This window comes from Larus michahellis, chromosome 1, assembly GCF_964199755.1.
Source record: "Larus michahellis chromosome 1, bLarMic1.1, whole genome shotgun sequence".
NCBI lineage: Eukaryota > Metazoa > Chordata > Aves > Charadriiformes > Laridae > Larus > Larus michahellis.
In genome coordinates, this window is record NC_133896.1 from 164,065,663 (window position 1) to 164,090,419 (window position 24,757).

General features: G+C 38.4%; 1 protein-coding gene across 1 annotated transcript in view; it reads right to left on the minus strand.

Moving 5' to 3' along the window:
* The window catches only part of TM9SF2 (transmembrane 9 superfamily member 2), a 28,600-nt gene extending 5,127 nt beyond the window's left edge, over positions 1-23,473 (minus strand). The window contains exons 1-16 of the mRNA XM_074562287.1: positions 23,144-23,473; positions 19,026-19,093; positions 17,810-17,903; positions 17,082-17,209; positions 12,898-13,027; positions 11,195-11,319; positions 10,195-10,306; positions 7,581-7,660; positions 7,374-7,482; positions 7,118-7,250; positions 6,748-6,867; positions 4,515-4,572; positions 3,700-3,859; positions 2,024-2,175; positions 904-1,015; positions 133-304 (exon numbers count right to left, since the gene is read on the minus strand). Coding sequence (XP_074418388.1) covers positions 133-304; positions 904-1,015; positions 2,024-2,175; positions 3,700-3,859; positions 4,515-4,572; positions 6,748-6,867; positions 7,118-7,250; positions 7,374-7,482; positions 7,581-7,660; positions 10,195-10,306; positions 11,195-11,319; positions 12,898-13,027; positions 17,082-17,209; positions 17,810-17,903; positions 19,026-19,093; positions 23,144-23,275 — 1,885 coding nt within the window. The 5' untranslated portion in view covers positions 23,276-23,473. The remainder of the gene's footprint in view (positions 1-132; positions 305-903; positions 1,016-2,023; positions 2,176-3,699; positions 3,860-4,514; positions 4,573-6,747; positions 6,868-7,117; positions 7,251-7,373; positions 7,483-7,580; positions 7,661-10,194; positions 10,307-11,194; positions 11,320-12,897; positions 13,028-17,081; positions 17,210-17,809; positions 17,904-19,025; positions 19,094-23,143) is intronic.
* Between the last annotated feature and the right edge of the window lie 1,284 nt (positions 23,474-24,757).

The window sequence follows — 24,757 nt, forward strand, 5'->3', positions numbered from 1 at the left end:
TGCAACTATCTGGAATAGTCAAAGACATAAAAATTTGTAATCCTGTAGCAAGGTAAGTTTTGCCAAGGATTCTACTATGCAAAGCTAAAGGTAGCCTCATTGAAATTTAAAATTAAGGTTCAATATACTTACCTGTGAAAAGGAAGAAGATCAAAACCATTATCATGGTATAACCAAAATATAAAATAGTGCTAGCTGTTCCTGTGATTTGCAGTTTAGAAAAAAAATAATGTATTGCATATATTAGGAAATAAACTGCAGTGAAGCCACTAGTGAGAAATGAACGCCACTGCCAGTGATAGTCCTAGAAGTGGTGAGAAAGAAAAATACGTATGAGTATTATTCCATGCACCTCTAACGCACTGACCCTATTACTGAACACAGATACTTTTTCTATTACCACTTTATCCAAAAGTGACTTTTTATAGTATTTATCTACAGGAAAAACAGCTATATATAATAAATAGTGCTTTAACTACACCATTCACAATTAGAGATAAGAAACCTAAAGATCAATATCAAATAGGCAAAAAATCTAAAAACCCAAATAAGCCGGACCTACTATAAAAGCCAGCCACAGAGATCTTTTTCCTCAAGCTCGGGCATGTCCAAAATGCACTTTGATTCAACAAAAGTTAACGGATTAGTTTGGTGCCTTCAGAAAACAAGCAGTTAGAATCTAAAGATGAGATATCTGACTTAGTAGTACTTAGCAATATTTACTACAAGTTTTGCCAAAGGTAGCCTGCTTCACTTTTTAAAGACACGGTTTAAGCACATCTCATCTAGTAGCAGTGTTTATGTTGAATTCTAGAATACTTATTTTCAATTACAAAAGCCTTAAAATTTTTGGAAACATTCTTAAAACAATATCAAGTATGAATACTGAAGAATATTTCTTACCTCTGCACATAGATGGAAGTAGCAGAGCAATATTGTAGCCTCAGAACATGTAATAACCAAAATAATGAATACCAGAAACAGGAAGCCAAACATGTAATACATCTGGTGAGACCTATAAAAGGAAGTTTAAAAAAAGATAAAAATTAAGATGGACACTGTGCTAATATTACTTCTTCACATGCAGTAGTATCACCTTCACCTTAAGTATTCCCCTTCCTATTGAAGTACTGTCAGTTGTATAAATTGACTAATTTATTTTCTAACTGAAGAACAGGAGCATTGGCAGCTCAGTCTGAAAACTGTGAGAAAGCAAGCCCAAAGCATGCTGCTGGTTGGGATTTTAGGGAAAGAACTGACTAGACATAACGAGTGAAATTACAGTTCCAGTGAAGTCAGCGTGATCTCTTCCACTGACTTCAGCAGAACTTGGATTTCACCTCACATTTCAATCAAAGGAGCAGAGCTGCAAAATAACAAGTGTCAAACGCTGTAACTGTCTACGTTGGGTAGAGGCACCTATTCAAGGTTCAGAAACAGTTTAACGAGATCCAATAACTAAATTGTGCCAGAAGGAAGACAAATCCCTCACAGTAGATTAGTTTGCCAGTGTGCTATGAGCTCTCATCAGAATTCACTTACACTGGACTAGTCTTTGGCACTTTATTTTTGAAAAGAATTACTCTCTGGTGCTTTTATAAAGATTTCACAAAATTTGTTCTTGATTCTTTTTTCTCACAAGACTAGTAATACTTTTCTAGCAACAACTAAAAAAAAACCCCTCAAGTCAATTTTAATATACTTATTATTTTCAAGTTATATGCCATATGTCAGCTTCAGAGCTACTTCCACATGAAGTCAGAGGAGTAGCATGAGAAAACAAGCTATTTGAATATTGTAGGTCAGCTCTAAATTGCTAAGTGTATCACAGCCGCTTCTCTACACACCTCAACAAGCAAAACAGGCATCATGTGTTTTCTAAATCTCAAAATGGTAAAAAGATGTTAACATTTAAATTTTTATTACCCAAAAATCAGTCAAATGATCTCGAAGAAAAACCTTTCACAACAAAATTACCACCTTTTATGACAGAGAAAATTCAAATAGATCGCGGTTAACTTACCAAATGCTATTGAGAATAAAAAACAACTGTATAAAGATACATCCAAAAGGTAGAATCCCTCCCATGATAATGCCAGGTAATGGCTTTGTATAGAATGATTGCTCAGGAATCTGACGAGGAATTTGATTTGTGCGAACAGGGTGTTCAATAGCCTTTAAACGAAAATAAGAAATTGCTAAATAAATACAATGTCAAACTACAGCACTACCTTTTGGTTTTCTTTTTAAGATGAGTGGTGGCAAAAGTCTACTTTTTGTTTTGAGCATGTGCATACCCAGCTACCACTACATCTGCTTTCACTACCAGCCTACCTAGCAAAGTTTGCTAGGCAAACAAGCTAAAAGACAGCTCTCATTGAAAACATAGCAGCAGGTATTTTGGACTTCTCTTTTTATGATACCTATTTATGATCAGCCTGAGCTGATTTCTCACTTTTCAGCTGGGGGTGGGGAGGTGGGGTGGGGGGAAAGTGGGGTAGCGGTGGTACAGACTCTTGCTTTCCCCTTCTTAAAATCCCTGTATGTTGTTTTTCAGGATTTTCTCCAAGAATCACATTAGGGTAAACTTACAAACTGAGAGGATTCAATCTGGTAATTAAATCCTAACTGAAGATGCATACATAGATTTGCATGGTGTGAGAAAAAAAAAGTTAAGGCAGATAAATGCATACTTTGCCATCTTTTCCCCTTCATAAAGATCACATCAAGAGCATCAATAGATATTTGCTAGGTACTTGCTTTCTGATTTGATTTTAATGTATTCGTGACGCCTGTCACATTGCCTTATAGTTTATCAAATCCTCCTTTCTTAAAGGAACTGCCTCTGTACAACGCAGGGGGCATTGCTGGAATTTCAACACAACTATCAGAAAAAAAAAAACACACCACTGAATTCTGATTAAGAAAAATGGGATAACTAAAATCAACTCGAGAAGTGCCTTCTAAGATACTTAAATATTCTCTGAAGGTATTCCATGAAAGCTACAGAGAACTGGAACCCTGGCTTTGTATACAAGAAAAAACCACAAAAATATATGAGCTTACAGATCTTCAAGTTTGTGGGGCAGAGTAAACCACTTTTTAAGCAAAAAGAGAAGAGCCAATTTAAGAAGGTTTGGTCACCAGTGTCAAAGAGCCCTCATATAAATAAGTAAAACTGATCAGCTTTGGAGTAAATGCCAATTAATGTCTGCCAAGCAGTGATAAGAATTTACCGAATATTTATGCAAAGAGACTTCACAAGAACTCTTGCAATTCGATACTGAAAATATTCTCAGTGTAGAGGGCGTACAGGAACAAAAACCATGGGGGAAAACCAGAAATGCGTAAGTTGCTTTCCTTTATGCTTGACTGGATCAACTATTTTTAGTAATGAAAGACATGCTAATTAAAATAAAAATGCTCAAGTCACTGCTTATTCTGGCGTAGTCACTCAAATACAATGATAATCCTAATCATTGCACAGAAATATCACCACCAACAACCAACTGAATATCAGAGTCTTAGAATATCAAGACTGGATATCTAGTGCAGCTCTAAAGTAACCGAACAGAACCAGAGCTGACAATGCAACTAGCTTCAGTGCTACCTCAGTCACAGTCTATACAGTGAAAAATAAATATGTGTGTATATATGTGTATACACACACTTACAAAACAATTTCTCAAACACACTTACGTTTTTCTTAAAACCAAAATAGGCACCAATAAACGTCAGCGGTACAGATATGCAAAACCAGAGTGCCAAAATAGCAACCAGAGTACCAAACGGAATAGCTGCTGAAGAGCCTTCTCCCCAGAGAATGAGGTTCATGATAAAAAAATCTGCAAATACAATTCTGAAAAATATATAACACACTTAAAGCACAGAAATGATCCTTAATATTTAATAATGTTAACAAAACAATAGCACTGTATTAAGATTTTAGTGTAAATCTCTGTTAAAACCAAATGACACACACAAAATACCAAAACGAAGAGGTCAAACAAGCAATTCTTTGTTAATCTAGTGGGACTGAACTCCAGCAGGAGCTGACGTTCCAACTAAGCAATTTCAAATGTATGCTTGTCTTAACTACACTTCAGGGTAAGACTGCTTGCTGTGATTAAGTAGAAAAATTTATCACAGTGGTTATACGGTAGGTGACACTATGTAAGACCAACTACAGTGTGGTCAGAGAAACAGCCTAGAGAGTAAAAGAAAGCAATGAAAAAGTGTGCCTGTCTAAAACTTACTACTATCATAATGCTCTTTCTTAATCAACCTTTTCATGTGGTGAGAATAAAACAAATGCTTACTAAACAAAAAAAAAATCTAAGGATGATATGCTATTAACATATTCATCTTTGTCAAAGTGCTGTGACAGTCTTGTAGCTTCTGGAAAAAAGGGACAATGTAACAAGATTTACCTGTACAGCTGAAACTTAAAAGTTAGCTATGCACATTAGAGAAGCAATTTAATTCTTTTAATCATGGCAATACCCTCAACTTACCCGGGACAAAGGAATGATGTCAGCAGGACATTTGTTTTCCATTTCTCACCTCCAAATGCTGTATTAAAACATTTGACAGCCATCAAAACATGCATTAAGCTCACAACTATTAATTTTCCAGCCCATTTACCTGTTACACTTAGCTTGCAAATACTCAAATAATGTGCTATCATGACAGTTTAAAACAGTAAACTAAATCTTCAGTAATAAAACTGAATTTCCTCATCACATTGCTTAATCATAGAGCTTCAAAGCAAAGAAAAGCCTCAGACCAAGGTCAAGAAAAGTATCCAACTAAATAAACTGGGTCTCTGACCACTTTATCTGCTAAAAGGAGGAAGCAGATTTGCAGTGCTTTCAAGTCTTTAAAAAACAGTTTAAACCCGGAGTGATTAAAAAATTTAAGCTTTCTAGCACTTAACTGCAGGTTTCAGTAGGAAAAAGTACATAAAAATGTGAAAAGCAAGCTTAACAGTTTTCTTGAAATAATTCTTGTCTAAGAATCTTACAAGGAAGTCAGGACTGACACGCTTACAGGAAGTAGTGATGTTCTCTTGAGTCTTAACAGCATTAAGCAGTTGTGATACCAAAAGACCAAAGATAGCTTTATTAAGAAAATCTTTATGAATTTGCACTATGCTGATAAAAATTCTAGTCAGCATACTTTTAAATGAAAATGTCCTGCTGGAATTCAGTGAAGCTGACAATGTCATCGGAGCACTGCCATAATGACATGCTACTTCAAGAGTCAGAAGTGATTATGGTTAGAGTGATTTTAATTAAGTTTCTACTTCTTCATAAAATCTTTGAAGAACACGGCACGGGTTATTAAGATTAACCGTTTAATTTCAACTCAGGTTTCACTTTTTAAATGCGATGTTGAAAAAAAACACCACAAAACCAACAAGCAACTTTTAAAACTGGATATCCATTTCAGTTGCATTTTGATTTATGTCTCACATTACTTTATTTGTATACTAAAAAGTGAAACATTCATGTTTACATGCTCTATACAGGGTATGGACCACCTCGTGTTATAACAATATCATCTCTGGATCTGTCACTCGCTGTCTTAGTAGTTAAACACAACATTCAGGTATCAACTAAATGATTCCCAATAAGTATAACATGAAATGTAATTATTATTAGCTACATCTCCACCAAAGATACAGGATTCGATTTACCATCAATACACTTCAAAATATCCTTCAAAACACGTAACGTACAACATGATATAAAGAATTCTGTCCTCAATTATGATCTTTGTCCTAAAGTCTCCCTCCATTTAAGGCTAAGTGGCTTGAAGATTAGGAAAAGGAACAGTTCACTACCACATCACTACCATTGTGGAAAAACTCCTTACAAAATACAAACCCTCTTTCCCCACATGAAAATTACAAAATGCTTAGAAGAATGAACTCCAATGCCTACTGCCAGGCTGAAGTTCAGAAAACTCCTTCTCTATCCCTGCGTGTTCAGAACTAAAACAGTCCAAAAGATCCATCTCACTCAGTCGTAAGGAGTCTTTTAGCTTGAGTAAGGTAATTAAAATAAGCTGTATGCAGAACAGCATGTTTCACCTTAAAATAAACCAGAGGGTACAGCAGCAAACCATTTGAGGTTGGTAGGCAGGCCTTGAAACAATAGCTAGCTGGGATCAATGAAGGAAAACAGTATCAACTAACTACAGTCAGGTGTCCAAACACCACTGGGTTAATTTCTACACTACAGAACACCTAATAATTCTTCCCCCTGCACCCCTGCCACTGTCTGATAAGCGCCATTCTTCTGAAGGCCTAGGAACTAACTAAAAAGAGGTGACAAATCTCAGGCATGCAAGAACACAGGTTCATGATTTTTTTGGGGGAAAAAAAGTCACCAAGCAACATCGATGGCCAAAACTAAATGCACATTAACACCGTGCCCCCGCCCCCCAGCTGTAAGAAACAGAAGTACAAAACTGTCTGATGCAATGAGTTTAGTACTAGTAAAATGGAATTTGTGTCCCAATTCCAAAAATACATAGTACCAAGAGCAATTCAGGCATGATCACATCAAAACCAGTGTAACCATATCAGTGCTCTATACGTGTTTTCTGTTGTTAAGGTAAGTGCATTTTTCCAACTTGCCCTGAGGGAAACTACAAAAAGCGTTACAAAATAAAAATCAGTTCCGTGATAATAATTTACTTTAATGAACTTCAGCCTTGTCATTTTAAATAACTTTTACTCACATTTGTAGAATCTGGCAGCAACATAACCAGCTGGAGTTCCAAGCAGTACCCACAAAACTACAGCACAGGTCATTAGAGCTCCCCGGTTAGCAGGTGACAAAAATCCCAGGCAAGCAAAAACTATGAAGCAGAGATGCACAATTTTAGAAAGTAACCATACGTTTGACTTAAAGCCAGTACATCAGTTATCTTAAAAATCTGTGTATACTAAGAGTTGCGTGTCTACTGTATCAGCTCAGCTGTTTCTAACCTTAAGACTTTTTAAGACACTCCTCGGTAAAAACCTAAACTGCTATTTTTACTAGTAGCATGCAATTAGCAGTGGAAAATCATCCGTACTCAACTGACTCCTCCCCACTTTATTACTTACAAAGGGTAACAAAAGTCATTATTAAGATCTGTGTGCCAGAGCCTAGAAAAACAGACAACAGCATTCCTTTTCTTGGGGGCCTGAAAATATCACCATGAACCAGTTTCCAGCCAAATTCTTCCTGAGCATCTTCCTGTAAAGGAAATACACCTGTTTTAATACAGTGGATTGCCACTTAAATAGCCTGTTACAGAAATATGTTTAGCTAAAAAAATTATATTCCAAGTAAATTTTATGAGGTACATTTTAGACTTACAGTGGAATCCATCTGATTGTATCTTGCAATGTCTTTATGCAGTGTCCTCAACATAATCATAGCTACCATTCCAGACAGAAAGAGGACAATCACCAAGGAATTCATAATACTGAATGTAAAAAATAAAACAAATAAAAAAAATTCATCATTCAAATTGCAACGTAAACACTTCAGTACAGTACACTTGAAGACAAGTTTTCTTCTCACCTAAACCACTGAATATGAGTGTGAGGCATGGATTCCAAAATATAATCCCATCTTGATGCCCACCTTATACTTTTTTCTTCCTGAAAGAGTAAACACATCAGTTTCAGAAACAATCGGTATCCAACTTGTAAATTTACAAGTTGATGTTCCTGCAAAGCAATCTTAAGTCTCATGACAAATTGAAAATTTCACGTTGCATGCCTTAAAGGGACTAGTTTAATAGTAGCTACCCACAACAAACCTAAGATTTGACCATAGAATCCAAACCAAAATATTTTCTGAATGTCTTCTTAAAACGTAAAGGCCTATCAATTTAATTGTGCTTCCTCCCTTCAAAAATTACATTAATTCATCAGGAATTCGAATGACTAGCAGCATAATAAAAGAACATGCATTTTCTAGCATATATAAGTCAATGCCACAAACATTGAGAACTAAGCTCTGCTACACAGCCTCCAGCATAAAATTCCACTTTCTAGATAGCCCTCTGTCCAAATTATGCTTTGCTTTCATACAACCTAATTTCAGTACCAACTACCAATCCAGTTACACTCAGCTTATATTGCAAGACAGAGGGGGAGACAATACTATAGAATTTACATTGTTAGTAGAAGGAAACAAATTATTCCTTCAGGCATTTCAATGGATTATACTTACTCAGACTGAACATTCATCGATCAGAAACACTTCAAAAAGAGCATTTGTTTTATTTTGCAGAGTAAACATGAAAAAAGGAACAAACTGTGCTGATCAACATCAAGTTTGCTATTAAACAAAACCACGAATACTAGTATCAACTAATAAAAATGGTTAGATGTCTTCCTGACATGATGTTATTTCAGTAATTTATAACATATAAGAGCAAGAGTGCTTTCCAATAAAGCCAGTTTTTGAAAATATAAAACCAGCAGATTAAAAAATTTAGACAAGATCAAATTATCTAGTTCACTGAGGTAATAAAACTATGTCTCAAAGCAAGCAACAAGTTTCTAAACCAGTATCAACGATTCTAGGATAGAATTGCATTTTTCCCTATACCTACACTGCCTTTTTTCTGTCTTCCTTAGATGACCTGATCTGCCAACCTGATAGAATTTCAGAAGACGACCTCCAAGTGACAAAACATTGTGCACAGGACACACACACACACAGCTGGCTGGGCATGTCATTTTTTTGAAGAGAAACAATACGGTAACATGAAGCTAAGCTTATTCTTAATTACTAACTTCTCACAGGTTTCCAGAAATACTTACTTTTCAGTATACAAATTAACTTCAGCATCATAACTGATATAATTTCCCAAAATTTAATTTTTAGGTAATACACAATATAACCCCTTCTGGGTATTTTTCTCATACTATTTATTTTATTTTGAACTTTACCATGTAATACAGTACATTAGTAGAGTAAAGAACAGTCACGGTAATTCTACAAACACTGCTATAGCAGCTTATAAAAGGGGTTCATGCCTGATAAAGTGTGGCAATGTAATGACATTGTAAAACCAGTGCTTTTGTTATGTGTACTTCTTATGTCAGTGGCAGTGGATCTCACACGCTAACTCAACCCTACCCTTCAACCAACTTTAAAGATCAACTATTACTCTCCATTTCACCACAGCTGAACTGAAACCTGCAGCAGGCTCTAAGTCTAGAATTAAGACGTGAACAGCTTTGACATTACAATGGCCTATCACTTTAAAGACACCACTGACATTGCAATCAGAACAAGAAAAAGGTTAAATAAAAATTTCCTTATTGCTATTTTTTAATCTATTCTTTGCCAAGATTTTGATTATAAAGTCCATAATGACTAGAAAAAAAAAGTAAAGAGTAGACTCCTTCACATCCAGAAGAATCACAGAATTATTGAGGTTGAAAATATGTATTGCTGTGTGTGAGCCATCCCCTCAGCACGTACACAAGGCGTCAAGAAATCCAATTAAGTTATAATCTGCAGCCTTTTTAACAAGTCATTTGCATTTTGACGTCTTAGACCAATAGGGAAACAGTTTGTGAAAGAGTGGGAAACTTTGGGAAACAGTTTGTCCTACAAATTCCATTAAAAAACCCCCACAGAACAACAAAAAACCTCTCTTGCTTGTCACCAGAATGAGACATATTCACATATCAGAGCTCCCTGCCTAATATACTGCTCTGCTTTTAAATACAGAATAGAGGAACAAAGAGTACCAGCTTCCTACTCTTTTGCAGATTTCCATGGAAAGAAGACCTTGGAGAGAAGGAAGCTTTTGCGGCAGGAGAGCAGAAAATTATCAGCTTCAACCTACCCACAACAGTAATTTGCTGAAACACACAATTTCTCAGACTTAAGAGCTTGGATTGAAAAATAATCTACCAGACAACCTAGGTAAACATGGGAAGTACGATTCCTTTAAAAAACACATGCATTTCACATTCAGTGTGTAGGGGGTGGTACAAAAAATTGTAAAGCATGTGGTTAAATCCTAAGCCATCTCTGACACTTCAATTCAGATAAAGTTTGAAAACCACAAGTGTACTATTCTGAGATAGTTTTAGTTATCGATCTTTATAATTCAGATTATTAATGCATGATTTTAAGAGGTAACTACCACAGAGAGCTTAGTACTCACTTGAAAAGAAACTGAGTACGTGTAAGCAATTTTGACTTCTCCACTAGCCTTATTACTTATATCCATAGGTACTCCTGAGCAATCAGGGTTGTCTGGATGAGTGTGCTTGTAACTGCAGGAAGAAAACACACAGAATGAAAACTGCTTCACTGACAACACTCTTAAGGAAGAATTCATTCATCTTACAAAAGCATGAGTTTCATCCAGGATTCTTTCCTTAAATATAAAATTTGTTCTTAATGCCTCATAAATTCCAGAGCTCATAAGGAATGTATAAGCACAGGAATTTTTTGTTATTTGAACTTTTTAAACAAAAGTTATCCCTTCTAAAAAGAAAAATTATAGAGGCACAGTCTCTAAAGCAGAGCACCAAAATTAAAGAAGTCTTGAGTACTGCTAGAAACTCCAAAACACTCAAAAAGTTACTACAACAGAATTACTAACTTCTTTTGGGAAAAAAAAAAACCCTCAACAAACTTTCATCATGATGCTGGACCAATAACGCAACAAGCTCAATTGTACCAAGAATACAGAAGAAAGGAAAGACAAGATGCTAAGAAATAATAAAACAGACATCAGTTGTGCAAAAGCCACATAGACTCCAGAACAACTGATGAGTAGATTTGTGAAATCATGCCATTCAAATCCTGATTGTTGAAGATATCAAATGTTACACTCGGATTACTTTTGCATCAGATGCTGGTAGCCTATTCTGTCACAAGACAAAACGTTCCCCAGTAGGGAAATGAGGGTTGCTTTACCGAACAGGTTTTATTTTATCTTTTTTTTTTTGGCACAAATATGAAACAGCACAAAGATCTGCAGAATTCAGAATAAAATTACGTTAGACTGTCCTACATTACACTACATCAATCAAAACGATAACTAATCTACAGGTCACATATCTGAAAACATTTCTGACTAGCAACAGGTCCGCAGATCAAAGCAAATATCTTGGGACAGACCACTGCTTGATGACAAGTTACTTCCAAGTACTAACCTTTTTGGTTCAAGTTTAGCAGCGACTAGTCTTGCTCCCAGAGCTCCATTTTCCACAACATGGTAATATATTTTTATGTCAACGTGGTTGAAGATATAAAAAGTATCTTTTTCATGAAATTCTGACTGCAATGATAAAAGATTATGTTAAACAACCAAAAAGATAAAGACATCTAAAAGCCTTAGGCAGAGGCTTACATAACAGAATTTTAGACTGCGTACAGTTTTTCTGTCAAGAACTTCTACAAGATGAATGTGGGATTCTAGGAATACAAACACAGTCAAGTCTTCGCATTAAAGTCTTGCATTAAAAAGACAAACTAGAAAAGTTAATGCTAAGAACTGTCTTACTACAGTTGAAAAGTAGAAAAACGTATTTAAATATAAAATGTATTTATAAATATATTTAAAATATTTCAGTAACTCCAGATGTCTCATTGTATTTAATTGAAGCAGCAAACTGAATAGGTAACTTTCATATTAGAAGCATTTCGTGAACAACACCTATTTTAAAATAACGTGTATATTTTTCATAGATTAAACAGAACCTTCCAAGATAAACAATGCAAATAATTGCACCTTGACATTTGAAAACAAAGATGCATAGGGATGAACTGCAAGCAGCAGCCAAGAATGCTGAATACAAATCTCAGGTGAAGGGAAACATCAGCTTGGAACTTAGTCAGTCAAAGATGTTGTTCGATCACAAGCATCATGTCTAATGTAATTCATTTAGTACTTCTTCACAGTTCTATCCCCATCCCTTTCTACAAAAGCAGCCTAATTATAAGAATAGTTATATAAACAAAGTGTTCCTCTACAGTCCCTTCAGTTATTCCTTCAAAGGTTATTTTCCTCTATTAAAAACAAGTATTTAAACAATAATAAAAGAATATTGCCAGATTACGTATTTGCTAATAAATGCATTCATTCATATGGAGCCTCCGCAACCAATTCATTATGGAGGCAAGGAAACAAAATTAGAAACTGCAGAAGCTGTCGTCTTTGGTAAGATCCATTAAGTAAAACCAACCATCTCGATAAAACCAAAAACCTATTCCAGGTTTTCAGTGACCTCTCCACGGAAAAGGTCTGCGGTAATCTAAAGACATCCTGGACTTTCTATTGCATTCTTATCTCTATAATGCTTACAGTGCATCTATTTGTACCTCCACCAGTCAATCCAATAGATCTGTCTCTCACAGGAGAAGCTTTGTTCACTCAGTAATCTTATATTTTGCTTTCTTCCATTAGCCCACAGGTTTTTACAGAAAGCAGTCCTTCAAGAAGTATTAATTTCCACGCAGAGATACAAACGTGTCTATGCAAACCTGCTTCCACAAAAACATTTCTATCCCACAAAAATGTAAAGTCCAAGCCTTCAAATCTTTAGACTTCTCTAAACAATGAAGGATGACATGCTTTTCTTCTCCTTCACCCTTTACATGTAGTAAATGCTATGCAAGTTCATCTCTCCATCTTTTAGAGCCCTTCTGTATTATGCAAGAGAAGAGACCGTTCTTAGGCTTAGATGAGGCTTACAAATTGTTGTACTTGCAGAGATACCAAAACACTTACCTAGATTTAGGCAACAAGGGTTTGTAAGATAGTGAGGACTCACCATAGAAACATGACATAGGAGAAATGCCAGTCTTTAACTTAGTAAAAAGAGGATATTAAAAAAAAATAATTGCATAAACATACATTAATAACACAGGCATCTTTTGGACGGCCATCTTCTGTAATATAACAGCCAATAGGAAAACCAGGATTGCAGAACCTCTGGCCATCTTCAACATCGTAACACCAGGTCACAGGCATGTTGTCCACAATCCTGTAAATGGCATAGCGACATTTCACAATTTTTTTCAAAATACAGCATAATGGAAACAAAACCAGATTAATATTCATCTAACTTTGCTACATTCATTATTGGAAGATTAACTACAAGTATAATACTTCTCTCAGATCTTGCACTGATTGCCAATACAATTTCCCAGTGAGATACAAGCATGTAGCTCTTCAACTGAAACTATCTTTTTCAAAAAAAAAAAAAATGAAAAAAATCAATCTATCTCTTCAGAAGGTTGCTTGGAAATAGGAGGCTTACTCTGTGACCACCAAAAAATTCAATTTACTGGACTGGTTCTGAAGTCCCTTTACAAATATAGCCCAATACATAAATCTCTCCCACTCCAAAGTCATAACAATTTAACATTTCATTATTTTGTCTTTAAAAATGGCCAAAATCATCCACTTGATAATTTCAAGTTTAAGACAAAACACAAAAAAGTTTGCTTACACACACACACTATTAATTCTCCAGCTTCCTCATTGCTCTTCCATTGCAAAATACATTTTTCTTGTAAATCTTTAAACTTTTATTTTGCATTAAAGCTAAAGTGCAAGAGTTTTTTTGAAGGGAGCTATTTAAGTGAATTCCTGACCACTGACCTGAGAGCATGGCATATTTTAACTCCATGGTTTACACGAGCAAAAAATTTTAAGCCACCACATATTTAGGAAAGTAATCACTTCCAAACCTCCCTCCACTGTCTACCTGCTGCTTTTATATTATTGCCTCAAAAGATTTATACTCATATTACCTAGAAGACCTGAGCCCAGTAGGTTTATAGTTCAATTTCAATGAAAAATTTATGGAGGAACCCCACACTGCCATGAGGAGTTGCAGAAAATTATAAGACAGTAAGATAGAAACAGTATCCAACATGCTACAAGCAGTACAAATATCAAACTGGAAAAATATACTTTTAAACATAAAAAAGATACCCAACATGGTGACCTCTGTAAAAGGAACTACTAAAAAACCCAAAACATGTTTCTTTATGTTATGTTTTAACTAGCTGAAAGATAAATCCCAAAAGAAAGTCATTTGAAGAAGACTTAAAATCCAGTATCTGCCCTTAGGGCAACATTAATTGCTCCAAACTATGTTTTTAAAGGTCTATTAATAAACTTCACACAAAACAGATGAGACAACTGCCACTTTTTGTGCATCACTAGACCAAAAAAAGGACATCCCACTGAAAGTTAACACCACACATTTTTGGTAAAACTTATCAAGCTACTGAATACCCTTTACAATTAAATGTCTCATCATTATAACCACTAGGCTATTAATGTTAACAGATACCTGATAATACCTCATTAGGTACTTTGAAATACCTAATTAAACATGGGAATTATGACTTCAGGCCACAAAAACAAAGCATTATTTAGTCTGTTACATACTGTAACAGTCTCTAAAGTAGCACTATTTTTTAAAGCACATCAACAGATGGGGGTAAAAATAGCAGTACATGCCGCCTTTGTTCACACAACAGAGATCTGCATCATCCCTACCATTAGCTACCAGGCAGAAATGAGTAGCAATGTTCTTGGCTCATATTGACACAGTGGAAGAGGTGAAGACAGGCCCTCCAGAAATGCAGTTCCCAGGTTTTCAGGAGATTCCAAAGACTATCACAGTTGCAAAGCAGCAGCAGCACCAACCAAATCCTACTCACTTCCCCATGCTACTATGGAGTACAATTAAGTTGCTAATCAGGAGCTATTCCAGATGCAGATTCATTACACTTGGACATTATTTGGAATTTGACCTCCATAACAGATGCTAGAGATACCTCTTGGTTTTGTTAGTATTTTAATTTGCTAATCGAAACCAGGTAAACCTATTGGAAATCAGTGTGGTTGGGCTAAAGGCTTTCCCTTGCATCTTCTGCAGCAAAGACATACTGAGCTGCCCTCAAGCAGCAATGCTGGAACAAATTGATAGTTTAAGCAGCAAATCATTTTTCACAGTTAATCTTCAAGTTTAAAATGACTCTAAGAGATTATACATGTGTGGCAAATATGCTATACAACAGTGTTCTTATATGTCGCTCAAGAACATCTGGTGATGAACATTGTCAGCCAAGATATCAGTATAGCTGTTGAGTCCAATTCAGTATGTCAATTCCTAATCTTATTAAGTGGCTTTTAAAACCTTAAAAGTACTTTGCACCATCTGTGCTCCCCAGGAATTTTATGACAAATTGAAGCTGGATAATAAGCCTCTATTAAATCCTCACTTATGCTACCTTGCTGATCCTCGTACAACATACCCCTGTACCATACTCCTGGACCACGCATCATTCATCACAGAAATCCAGCCACTTCCACTTCGTGAAGCTGTGACTGAGGAGAACTACCATTACCATACAGACATAAACAGGGAGTCTTCATGCCACTGGTTCTAGAGTTTTAGGACAGTGGGCCCAACAAAAAAAAAAAAAGTAGAAGTGCTATTAAAAGAACTAAGAGTATAAGAAGTACCCTAAATTTAAAGGGAAGTTTCCACACTGAAAAACAGAACTACATCTTACTAAAATCTGAACAATCCTACCAAGTTAGCTGTACAGGCTAAAAAATATACTTAAATACACTAAGTATATTTGTAAAACAATTTAATCTAAGAGGAAAAAAAGCCTGTCTAAAGTACTTTCCCACGTGATGAGTTTTACACAGTTCTGTTTCAGTTTCTGTCAGCTTAAATTTTGGGCCTTCCTAGAAAAAAAATTTAATTTCTGACAAAGAGTGACAGGATCATAGGCTTGGGAAACTATTCTTCATTTATGCACCAAAACATATACAAACTTTTAAAACTGAAGCTTTATGCCAGACCAACATGCATCAGTGAAATTACAAGTGGTGTAAATATTATTGCAGTATTTAATAGGAATATAACCAAATCCAGCATGTTTGAAGCTCTCCTTGTTTCAGCATTAGGCATATACACTTCAAATCCCTGCAAAATTAGCTGTACCTTTCAGGGTTTCTTTATTACTTCCTGGTTCACCTACATGAACATATGGCTATTGCCTGTGAACCCTTCTGAGCTATCTATCAACTTCCACCTATGCTAATTTTCAAGAGGGTCCCAGAAGCATGAGTGAGCCATAGTTTATCCCTAAAAAGGGATATTCCATATTGGTTCCCAAGAGCAGTAGGAAATGCACTCACTGCCTTTCCAGCACAGGTAGCTGTTTCAAAACTGAAGAAATGGAATCTGACATTACAGAAAAACATTTAACGACACTGACAACATTCAACATTTCACCGACATTTTTACTAATACATCCAGAAAGTTTTAATCTAATTAGACAAAGACCAAAACATTTGTTTCCATGAAGCAGGGAGCACATATCTGTAATCACGTGGGTTAATTACGCTCATGTATTACTTGCAAAGACATGCCACAGGAACTCAGACAACTTCATGCCCAAGTTGTTCCTTCTACCCTTGCTGTTAGCACAACGCACCAACACACAAAGCACTATACAAACACCGATAGCATGGCTGGGTATTTCAAATGTCAAGACGGAGCCTGCCGATAAACATTTCACAGCTCTTGGATGTGGGTGTGGAGCATGGCTACATCCAAACTGAAAATCAGCATGAGAGTCAGCATACAAGTTCAGACTTGCCCTGTCCTTAATGCCCATCAGAAGAGGACTTCAATGTCCAAGCCGAAACAGAGCCCTATCATGCTCCAAGACAACTCAGATGGTTACCAAGGGACTCAGAGAATAGGAAAGGACTAAGTGTCTATGTGCTCCTGAAAATTATTTCATTAATTAATTTTCATTGGCCACCTTTTACTTCCATATCCTTTAAGAGAAACAAACTTTGCATAAAACTCTCTCAGAAATGTTCATCCCATCTCCTGGACACAACATCTGAAGGGGACTGCAAAGGCTTTCGAGGAAAAGATTCAGCGTAAATACCTAGTGTTCAATCTGCATTAACTTGCAAATACAAAATAAATGAAATTAAATTATCACCAACATACTAGACTAGCCAATCTATGAATTTTGATATCAACTTACCAATGATGCTGATAATTCAGTAGCATACTTTTTTTCAAGAAGTCTAATTTCTGTTTATCTTCTGGCTTTGTGGTATCATATGTTTTTGTACAAACAGTTTTACATGTCTCCTTATTTTTGAATGTGAACTAAGAAAAACAAAAGACATATGAACAAAAAGGTAGTAACAAACTTTGTGTAATTTCACTATTTAACAAGTTTCCCCTATACATTTATAATTGCCTATACTGATACAATAAAAGCACCAAAGAAATTACCAAGAAAATGTATATCAATCCTCCAGAGGAGGTTTTTATATTAGTCTGTGCTATAAAATTCTCCTGTGATCATTGTAGGAGGCCTACACTAAGAGCTCCTTGTTACTGATTAAAACCTGTTTTCTGTAATGATCTACCAGACAACACATTTGACCTCACAGCAGCAGTGCTGTTCCAGGCAGATTCAATTGATAACTTTCTCTTCTACTACGTGTTTTGGAGAAGGCAAGAGCTTCAGTCACCAGAAAAGACAAGCTGGCTAATACCATTTCTAATTGTTCCATTTTACAGCTGCAATATTTTCAGATCTGGTTCCAAGAAATAAGGGTACTCAATTCCCTCTAACAAGGGTACAGCTGAGGAGCAAGAATCAGGTTTTGGCAGGTTCCAGAGAGAAGACAACCTCCACAGCATTCCTTTGGTTACATTTGAAAATGCATATTACTGAACACCCTTTGTCAGAGAACAAACCCTGTAAGGAGACGGTTCTATCCTCTCTCCAAACAATACTTGGCCAAGGTTTTCAGAGGGACGCTTCTTTCCTTCCGCTTGACAAAAATCAAACCTGAATCAGAGAAAAGATATAAAAGTTAATCAAATATTCTCAGCTGCAAATATCAGACTTCAAACAGTGCTCCCAAATCAACACCTTCATCACAAGGAAAGGAACCATATAGCATTCCTTCTAGACAACAGTTTCTTCCTTGAACCTGCAAAGCAAAGTGTGAAAATCACAGTCTCATTTTGAAAAAAAAAAAAAAAAAACCCAAACCCACCAACAATCAAATCTCTTCCTCAGCTATTTCAGAACTCAGTTTATACTAAACATGGTAGTATAACAGTTTCCTTAAATAATTAGAAGTTTCTTATTTGCACAGGAATTTTAGCTAGAAATTAAACCTTCTCATAGAGTTTCATGGCAGCCCTGAGAGAAAAGCATGCAGGCCAGATTCTTGCGACAGGCGGACAGGGAAGGGGATAATGAAAGAAAAAAAAAATACACACACACATAGACAGCTCCTTTGCAGTAAGCACTATTAAACAGGTTATTGCAGCTTTATTCACCAATACATTTAATAGAACATACTCCAAGTTTTTTTAAACCTCATTTCAAGTACATCACCTTTGTGTTCATTAAAACATAGACATAACTAGTGCCTAACTTCTTCAATACTAACAGTCAAAACATTCTCTGACACAACAACTTTACATAGTTGTACCAGGCACTGATATGTCTTGTGCTGCTCCCAAGCTGTGTACCAAGAAAACATTTAACACCTCATTAAGATAATTGATAGGAAATTCACACCTCGTTACCACTTCAACTCATCTGGCTATAGGCTACTTAAGGCAGCAGCGACACTTTGATCTCCAAAATGACAACTAACACAAAAGAGTAAATATTATATGTATACATACACACATTTCAGCCTTTAGTTACTCTAAAGCAATGCTCCGACCTCCATGAGGGCCTATGAATCCATGCACTACTTCTAAAGTATGCGCAAAGACAACCAAGAAGAAAGAAGCAATGCGTGCACCCATCTGCTTGTTGGAAATTCTGTATTTGTAAACTTACATTATCAAAATAATAGACATTCCTCACTGGCAAACTGTTGTAGCACGAGGCAGATAATACTTTAAGATAAGTTAAATTCATCTGATACGAACAGCATAATATACTCACGCAGTATATTCGTAGGGAAGGACAGACTCTACAGAGTCAAGTCTGTTCACAAACAGCTCGATTGCAGACTGAAAAAGTGGAGATAATAAGCAGTTATATTAAAGCACTTCATCAATTCTGACAGATATATAAAAATAGGTTTATGTGAATACGGTAAAGGGAAGACGAAAATACAAGATTTGTGTAATTCTACATCTTGAAACACAGAACCTTGTGTAATGAACTGTATCTGTGAGAGCATACATAAAACACTATCTAACCATCACAAAAACAGCAACCACATTACAAAACCACTTTAAGGCTAACATAACCATACAAACTACAAGGCAGCAAGAAATCAAGCACAAAAATAATACAATTATCACAGGTGCGAGTGTGATAGAGCCATATTAGTCATCACCACAACTTTTGTGTAATGGAAGTCTTAAAAGAACATGAATAGAAGTATGGATGAGATCAGTACTTCTCCCTACAATTAAGCTGGTCCACAATTTTGTTTAGGTAGCAACTGAAAACTGAACTATGAGGATGTAAACAATGTATTCAGACTGATACACTATTTGAAGTATGAACAGCAGCCCTTTCCAAAGAGAAGGCAAGGATATCCACGTTTACTTCTTATAAAAGGTTATCAATAACTCTAGCAACTCTTGAGCAAGAACCTGAAATTCAATCTGCTGTGGTTTCAGACTAGTTTGGTCTATACGTGTTAATTACAGATGGGGTAGCCCACTGCTATGGAAAGGGAGAGGCCTCTCACTCTTCCCTCAGTCTCAAAATCCCTTCCCTTATTTTAATCCCACAGTCCCAATACAATGCATTCCAACTGTTTAACTCGTGTGCTGGTTTTGGCAGTTATCTGGTTGCACAGTGAAGCAATTAAACTGGCTAAAAGACTTACCCCATTATTTTTTTTTTAAGAGGAGTTTTTAGCAGCATAGCAAGTTGAACTCACTTGCACTTACTGTGCAGTCAGACAAGAGCTGGAGACAACAAAAGGAAGGTGAGTGCTTTCAGGGACAAGACCTCCCCCTTTCAAGAGCAAGCCACGTATTTTCTCACCATGAATCAACAGGAGAGCTTTTCCTCCCTATGAAAATTCACTCATGTTTAGCCAAACCCAAGAAATTCTGGAAGGGAACAAAAAAAAGTAGGAAAAAAAAAAGATGGAATTGTTCACATGCATCTGTAGCTCAGATACTTCAGTCAGGTACTGTGTTCTACTGATACACTGTAGTTGTCCATGTGCAATTCAGGATGCAATTCCATGAGAGGTAGGCAGCTGTGAGCTGTTAGGTTCACTCACTAAGTGAAAACACACCTTACCACTCCTCTTTCCTCTGCCCGAAGCCATGCAGACCTGCTGCTTACCTCTGGGTAGTGCACACTTGTTATAATTCTGTAAGCTGCTTCAACTCACTAAGAGCAAAATAACTAGTCTTGCAAAAAGTTGGATAGTTTCTTGCCATGTTAATAAGCTCAAAAAAGGATTTAACAGGTAACATAGCTGGGATGATGCAGAGGACAGGAACACATTGCCCTGAGGAAGACAAGAATGAAATCTCTCACTTCCAGCAGCAAAGAATTAGATTGCCTCAGCTGGTCACAGAACCAACACCTTAGATTAGCTATTTTTCATCGGAGAAGGCGATTTACTTGAATGCTTCAGTTTTCCATAAGAAGTATATGCATTACTGCAGATCAGCATCTTTGATAAATGATTTCCCATACAATGCCAAGTCCCCTTTGGAGCCATCAGTATTTTTTTAAATTGAGTAGGGATTCCTAATGTTTGGGCAAGAGTTACTATTTAAGTCTGCACAAATCACATTCCATTTCTGATGATATTCCAACCAGAAAAGTAGCCAAACTGAGTTTGCCCAAGCCCAAGATAGCCTGGAGAAAGGGAGAAAGTCGTAAGTCTCATCATTCTTGTGATGCTAGCTATTTGCCCCACTAACAACATCCCATCCCACCAACAGAGGACAGGAGATCCACAAAGATTCTAAGAGACAAATATTAACATTTAGAGATCTGGTCTCTGGATCTAAATCCTCAAGGCAGGGGAAGACTCAATATTTTTACTGATATTATAATCAACAGTGACAATTTTAAGAGCTCCACAAGAACATGTAAAAAGTTAAGATTGTCCAGGGAAGCTTAGTTTTACCCACTTACGTATATATTATGATATACCAATTATCTGATTACATATTGTTTCTCCTCACCAGGGACCAGACTACATTCAGTTGCAGGCTATATGGAGAGAATTAGATGTGAAGAGTGATTTAGACTTTTCCATATGTCTGTGTCTCACTTAGTACGTAAGCTGGCTGGCGTGAGGTAGAGAAATGTAAGAGGTGGCTAATTTCAGAAAGAGATTTTTGCAATAATACACCTGTTGAGGTTATCCTAAAATCTTCAGCTAGGCATTGGTGGTAGATTCACATTACCTAAGCACCTCACTTCACATTTACAAAATGATAAATTCTCAGGATAAGGAGAAAAACATTTTGTACATATTATATGAGGGGGAAAAAAAATAATACAGAGACAGCTGAGGAAGGTCACCCCGTTAAGTGTCTCAGGTTGGTTACAAAAGACAGTAGGCAACCTCATTTACTTGATTTTAAAAAAATAAATACTCTTTCTGCCACAATCCTGGCTTAAAACAGCAATAATTCAAACATAGCAATGGCTTTCAGGGATGTTGTGAAAACTACAAACAGCAACTTGAAAGTCTTAGCCTGTATTTGAAGAAAAAAAAAATTCCTTAACAGAGTAGTGCAGCACTGTAAGAGGTCACCCAGGGAGGTGATGGATGCTCCACGCTTGGATGTTCTCAAGGTTTGCTTAAATAAAAGGTAGAGCTGAACCCATCTAGTGTTGGCAACAGTTGTGCTTCAAGCACAAGGCTGGGCTATGTGACTTCCTGAGGTCGCTTCCAAACACCATTTCTATGATCCTATAAAAGAACGTCCACAGAATTTTTTACTACTACAACAGAAGCGGCAGGGAAACAAGAGTGAAAAAATCCACAGCTATGTGTTAGGTGCAAAATCTGGCTGGTCTGAATGGAACAATACACTTAAGAAAGAAGGGAAAAGACATTTATAGCAACTATGCCTTCATCACACGCTGGGCTTATTACTTGCTCTACTGATTCACGACAGCAAACGGATAAAGTCAGCGCAAGGTATTTACCAAAAGCATGCAATTTCAACAGACTGTAAATCTGAAGAATCATAGACCAGTGTTTCACGTAACACAGAAGCCAAGAGATCATGAAGTGTGAGACAGCCACTTTCAAGAGCAATAAGGCAATGGATCATAAAAGCTGTTAATTGATCTTGAACTTTCTCATTCAAGTCTCAAGGCACAGTCTGGCATAATTTCCATCACAGCAGCAGCAAGGAACTTCTACAGCTCACCCACAAAAGCAAAGACTATTTTAGGCACAGATGCCCGACCAGCCAACGTCCTCACTGATATATAATTTAGTTACGTAAACTTTGCTCATATAGGCGTGAAAATAAGTTTAAGCTTCAATTCTTGCAACCAGGAAGACACAGGGAGAAAGGTTTGCCTTGATTTTCTATCTGCCTGCAGCCACCAGCTGCTCGCTCCTGCCAAGAACCACACACACACCCCTGCCACGACCTGTCACTGCGATCCTCACTTTCTGCAGCTTTCCAAACAGTACTTAAAAGGGCCCGAGAGACCAGCGGCGGGGGCTTCCCACTTCCACACCGTGACCGTAACCTACGGGAAGAGCCGAGAGCCCTTCCCTCCCCTGCGAAGGACCGCTCACCCCCGACGACGGGCATTGACACACGCTCCAAGTCCCTGCAGCGACAGCCCCCGGGGTACGTTGGAAGCAGCCATCAAACCCTCCGGGAAAAAAAGCAACGAACAACCCACCCCACAAACTCCACCGCAGACGGATAAAAACTCGGGCCACGCAGCGGCGGGCGGCGCCGAGGCCTTCCCCCTTCCCCTCAGGGCGGCGGGGCCCGGTGACCCCTCAGGGTCCGCCGCTGCCCCGGCAGGCCCCGGTTCCCCACCTCAGGGTCTCCCCCCTCAGGGTCCGCCCCAGTTGCCCCCTCTCTCAGGCCCACCTTGCACTCGGGCTTCTCCTGGTCAGCGTCGCAGAAGTTGACGGGGGCCAGGCCCGGCAGGTAGAAGGCGGCGGCGGGGGGGTGCGCGGCGGCCACCAGCGCCGCGGCGATGAGGAGCCTCCGCAGAACCATGGCGGGGCGGGGGGGGGAGGGGGAGCGCGCGGAGGAACGGCGGGGCGGGGGCGCGCAGCGGCCTGAGGGGGGAGGGTCCCTGGCGCCTCTCTCGCCCGTCGGCGGCGGCTCCGTCTCCCCCCCTCCCGGCCCGGACGGCGACCGCCACTTCCGGCTTCTCGCGCGCGCGCGCGCGACACGTCACCCCCGCGCGGAGCCGTCTGACGAAGGCGAGGGGGCGGGACCGGCGCACGCTACGAGGCGGGACGGGACGGGCCCAGCGCCGTTCGCTTCCGGTGTAGTGCCCCCCCCTCGCCCGGCCCATTGTTGCCATGACAGCGCGGCGCCCGCCGCCCACTGCAGCCGGCCCGGCCCTCCCCACCGCCACTGCCACCGCCACCTGCCCAGGCCTACCCCACCGCCACCGGCCTTCCCCGGGAGCTGAGGAACGACGCGGGGAACGTCCGCGGGCGGTGGGAGCGGCGCCCGCCTGGGGGGTCCCAACGAGGCCTGGCCCTGCTCCCGGTCAGGCCGCGCAGGCTTGGTGGCTGCTCAGCCGTACTTGCTGTTTTTTAAATATATTTTGTCCTTTTTTTTTTTTTTTTTAAATTCTCAAGGGTTTCACTGTGGACAACTCTCAACGGTTTTAGGACTGAACTTGAGGCGACACCAACCGCCGGCTCAGCGGAGCCGGGGCGAGACAGACAGACATACAGATACACAGTTGTTGGCGGTGGTGGACATCTGTTACAGCTCAATGTTCAGAACAACCTGAATCCACGTTCTCCCCGTGTCACTGCTGTCTGCTGAAAAAAAAATCCTCACCAAAAAAACCCAACCCCCATAAAAGGGGCAGGCATGAAAAGTCTGTTTTGATAATGTAGAAAAGGACATTGCTCAGATTCTCATTTTACCTTTCCCTACTTCCTAATATTTTCCATCAGTTTGGGTTTGCGCAGCTTCAGAAACTCCAAAAAAACAGCCTCTAATGAAAAACTGTATGTATAAACGTTGCGGTATTTCCACTAATTTCCTCGGTTGTCACATCTTTGATTTCTTTTCTTCTATTTATTACAGGGTTCAGGGGATACACCCGTCGCTGACGCAATCCTGTGTATAGCCAGGGTCTTTAGGCAGCAAAGCTATTGACAGTAAAGTCAGTAAGGAATGAGTGGCAGGGCTGTCCAAAGGGATGTCTGGTCTGTGTCCTGCAATGTGATGTAGCGGTGCTTGAGAAAGCAATAAATGAGATACCTGGCTACGGCGGCAGGGTGGAGCTCTAGGTGGGTTAATTCACACAGCATCTGACCAGATACAGGGTTGAGTACCTAAGCACCTAGGGCACATAATGTAGTCCTTAGGTAAGGTTATTTTAATACATTTTTATATATTTTCTACATTACATAAGCCATTCTTAGTTTTAGATGGATACATGCGAATTTATGATGTTACATACATTAGATATTTTTGAACTCTATATATCTAAAATCTAAGTTGCTCATC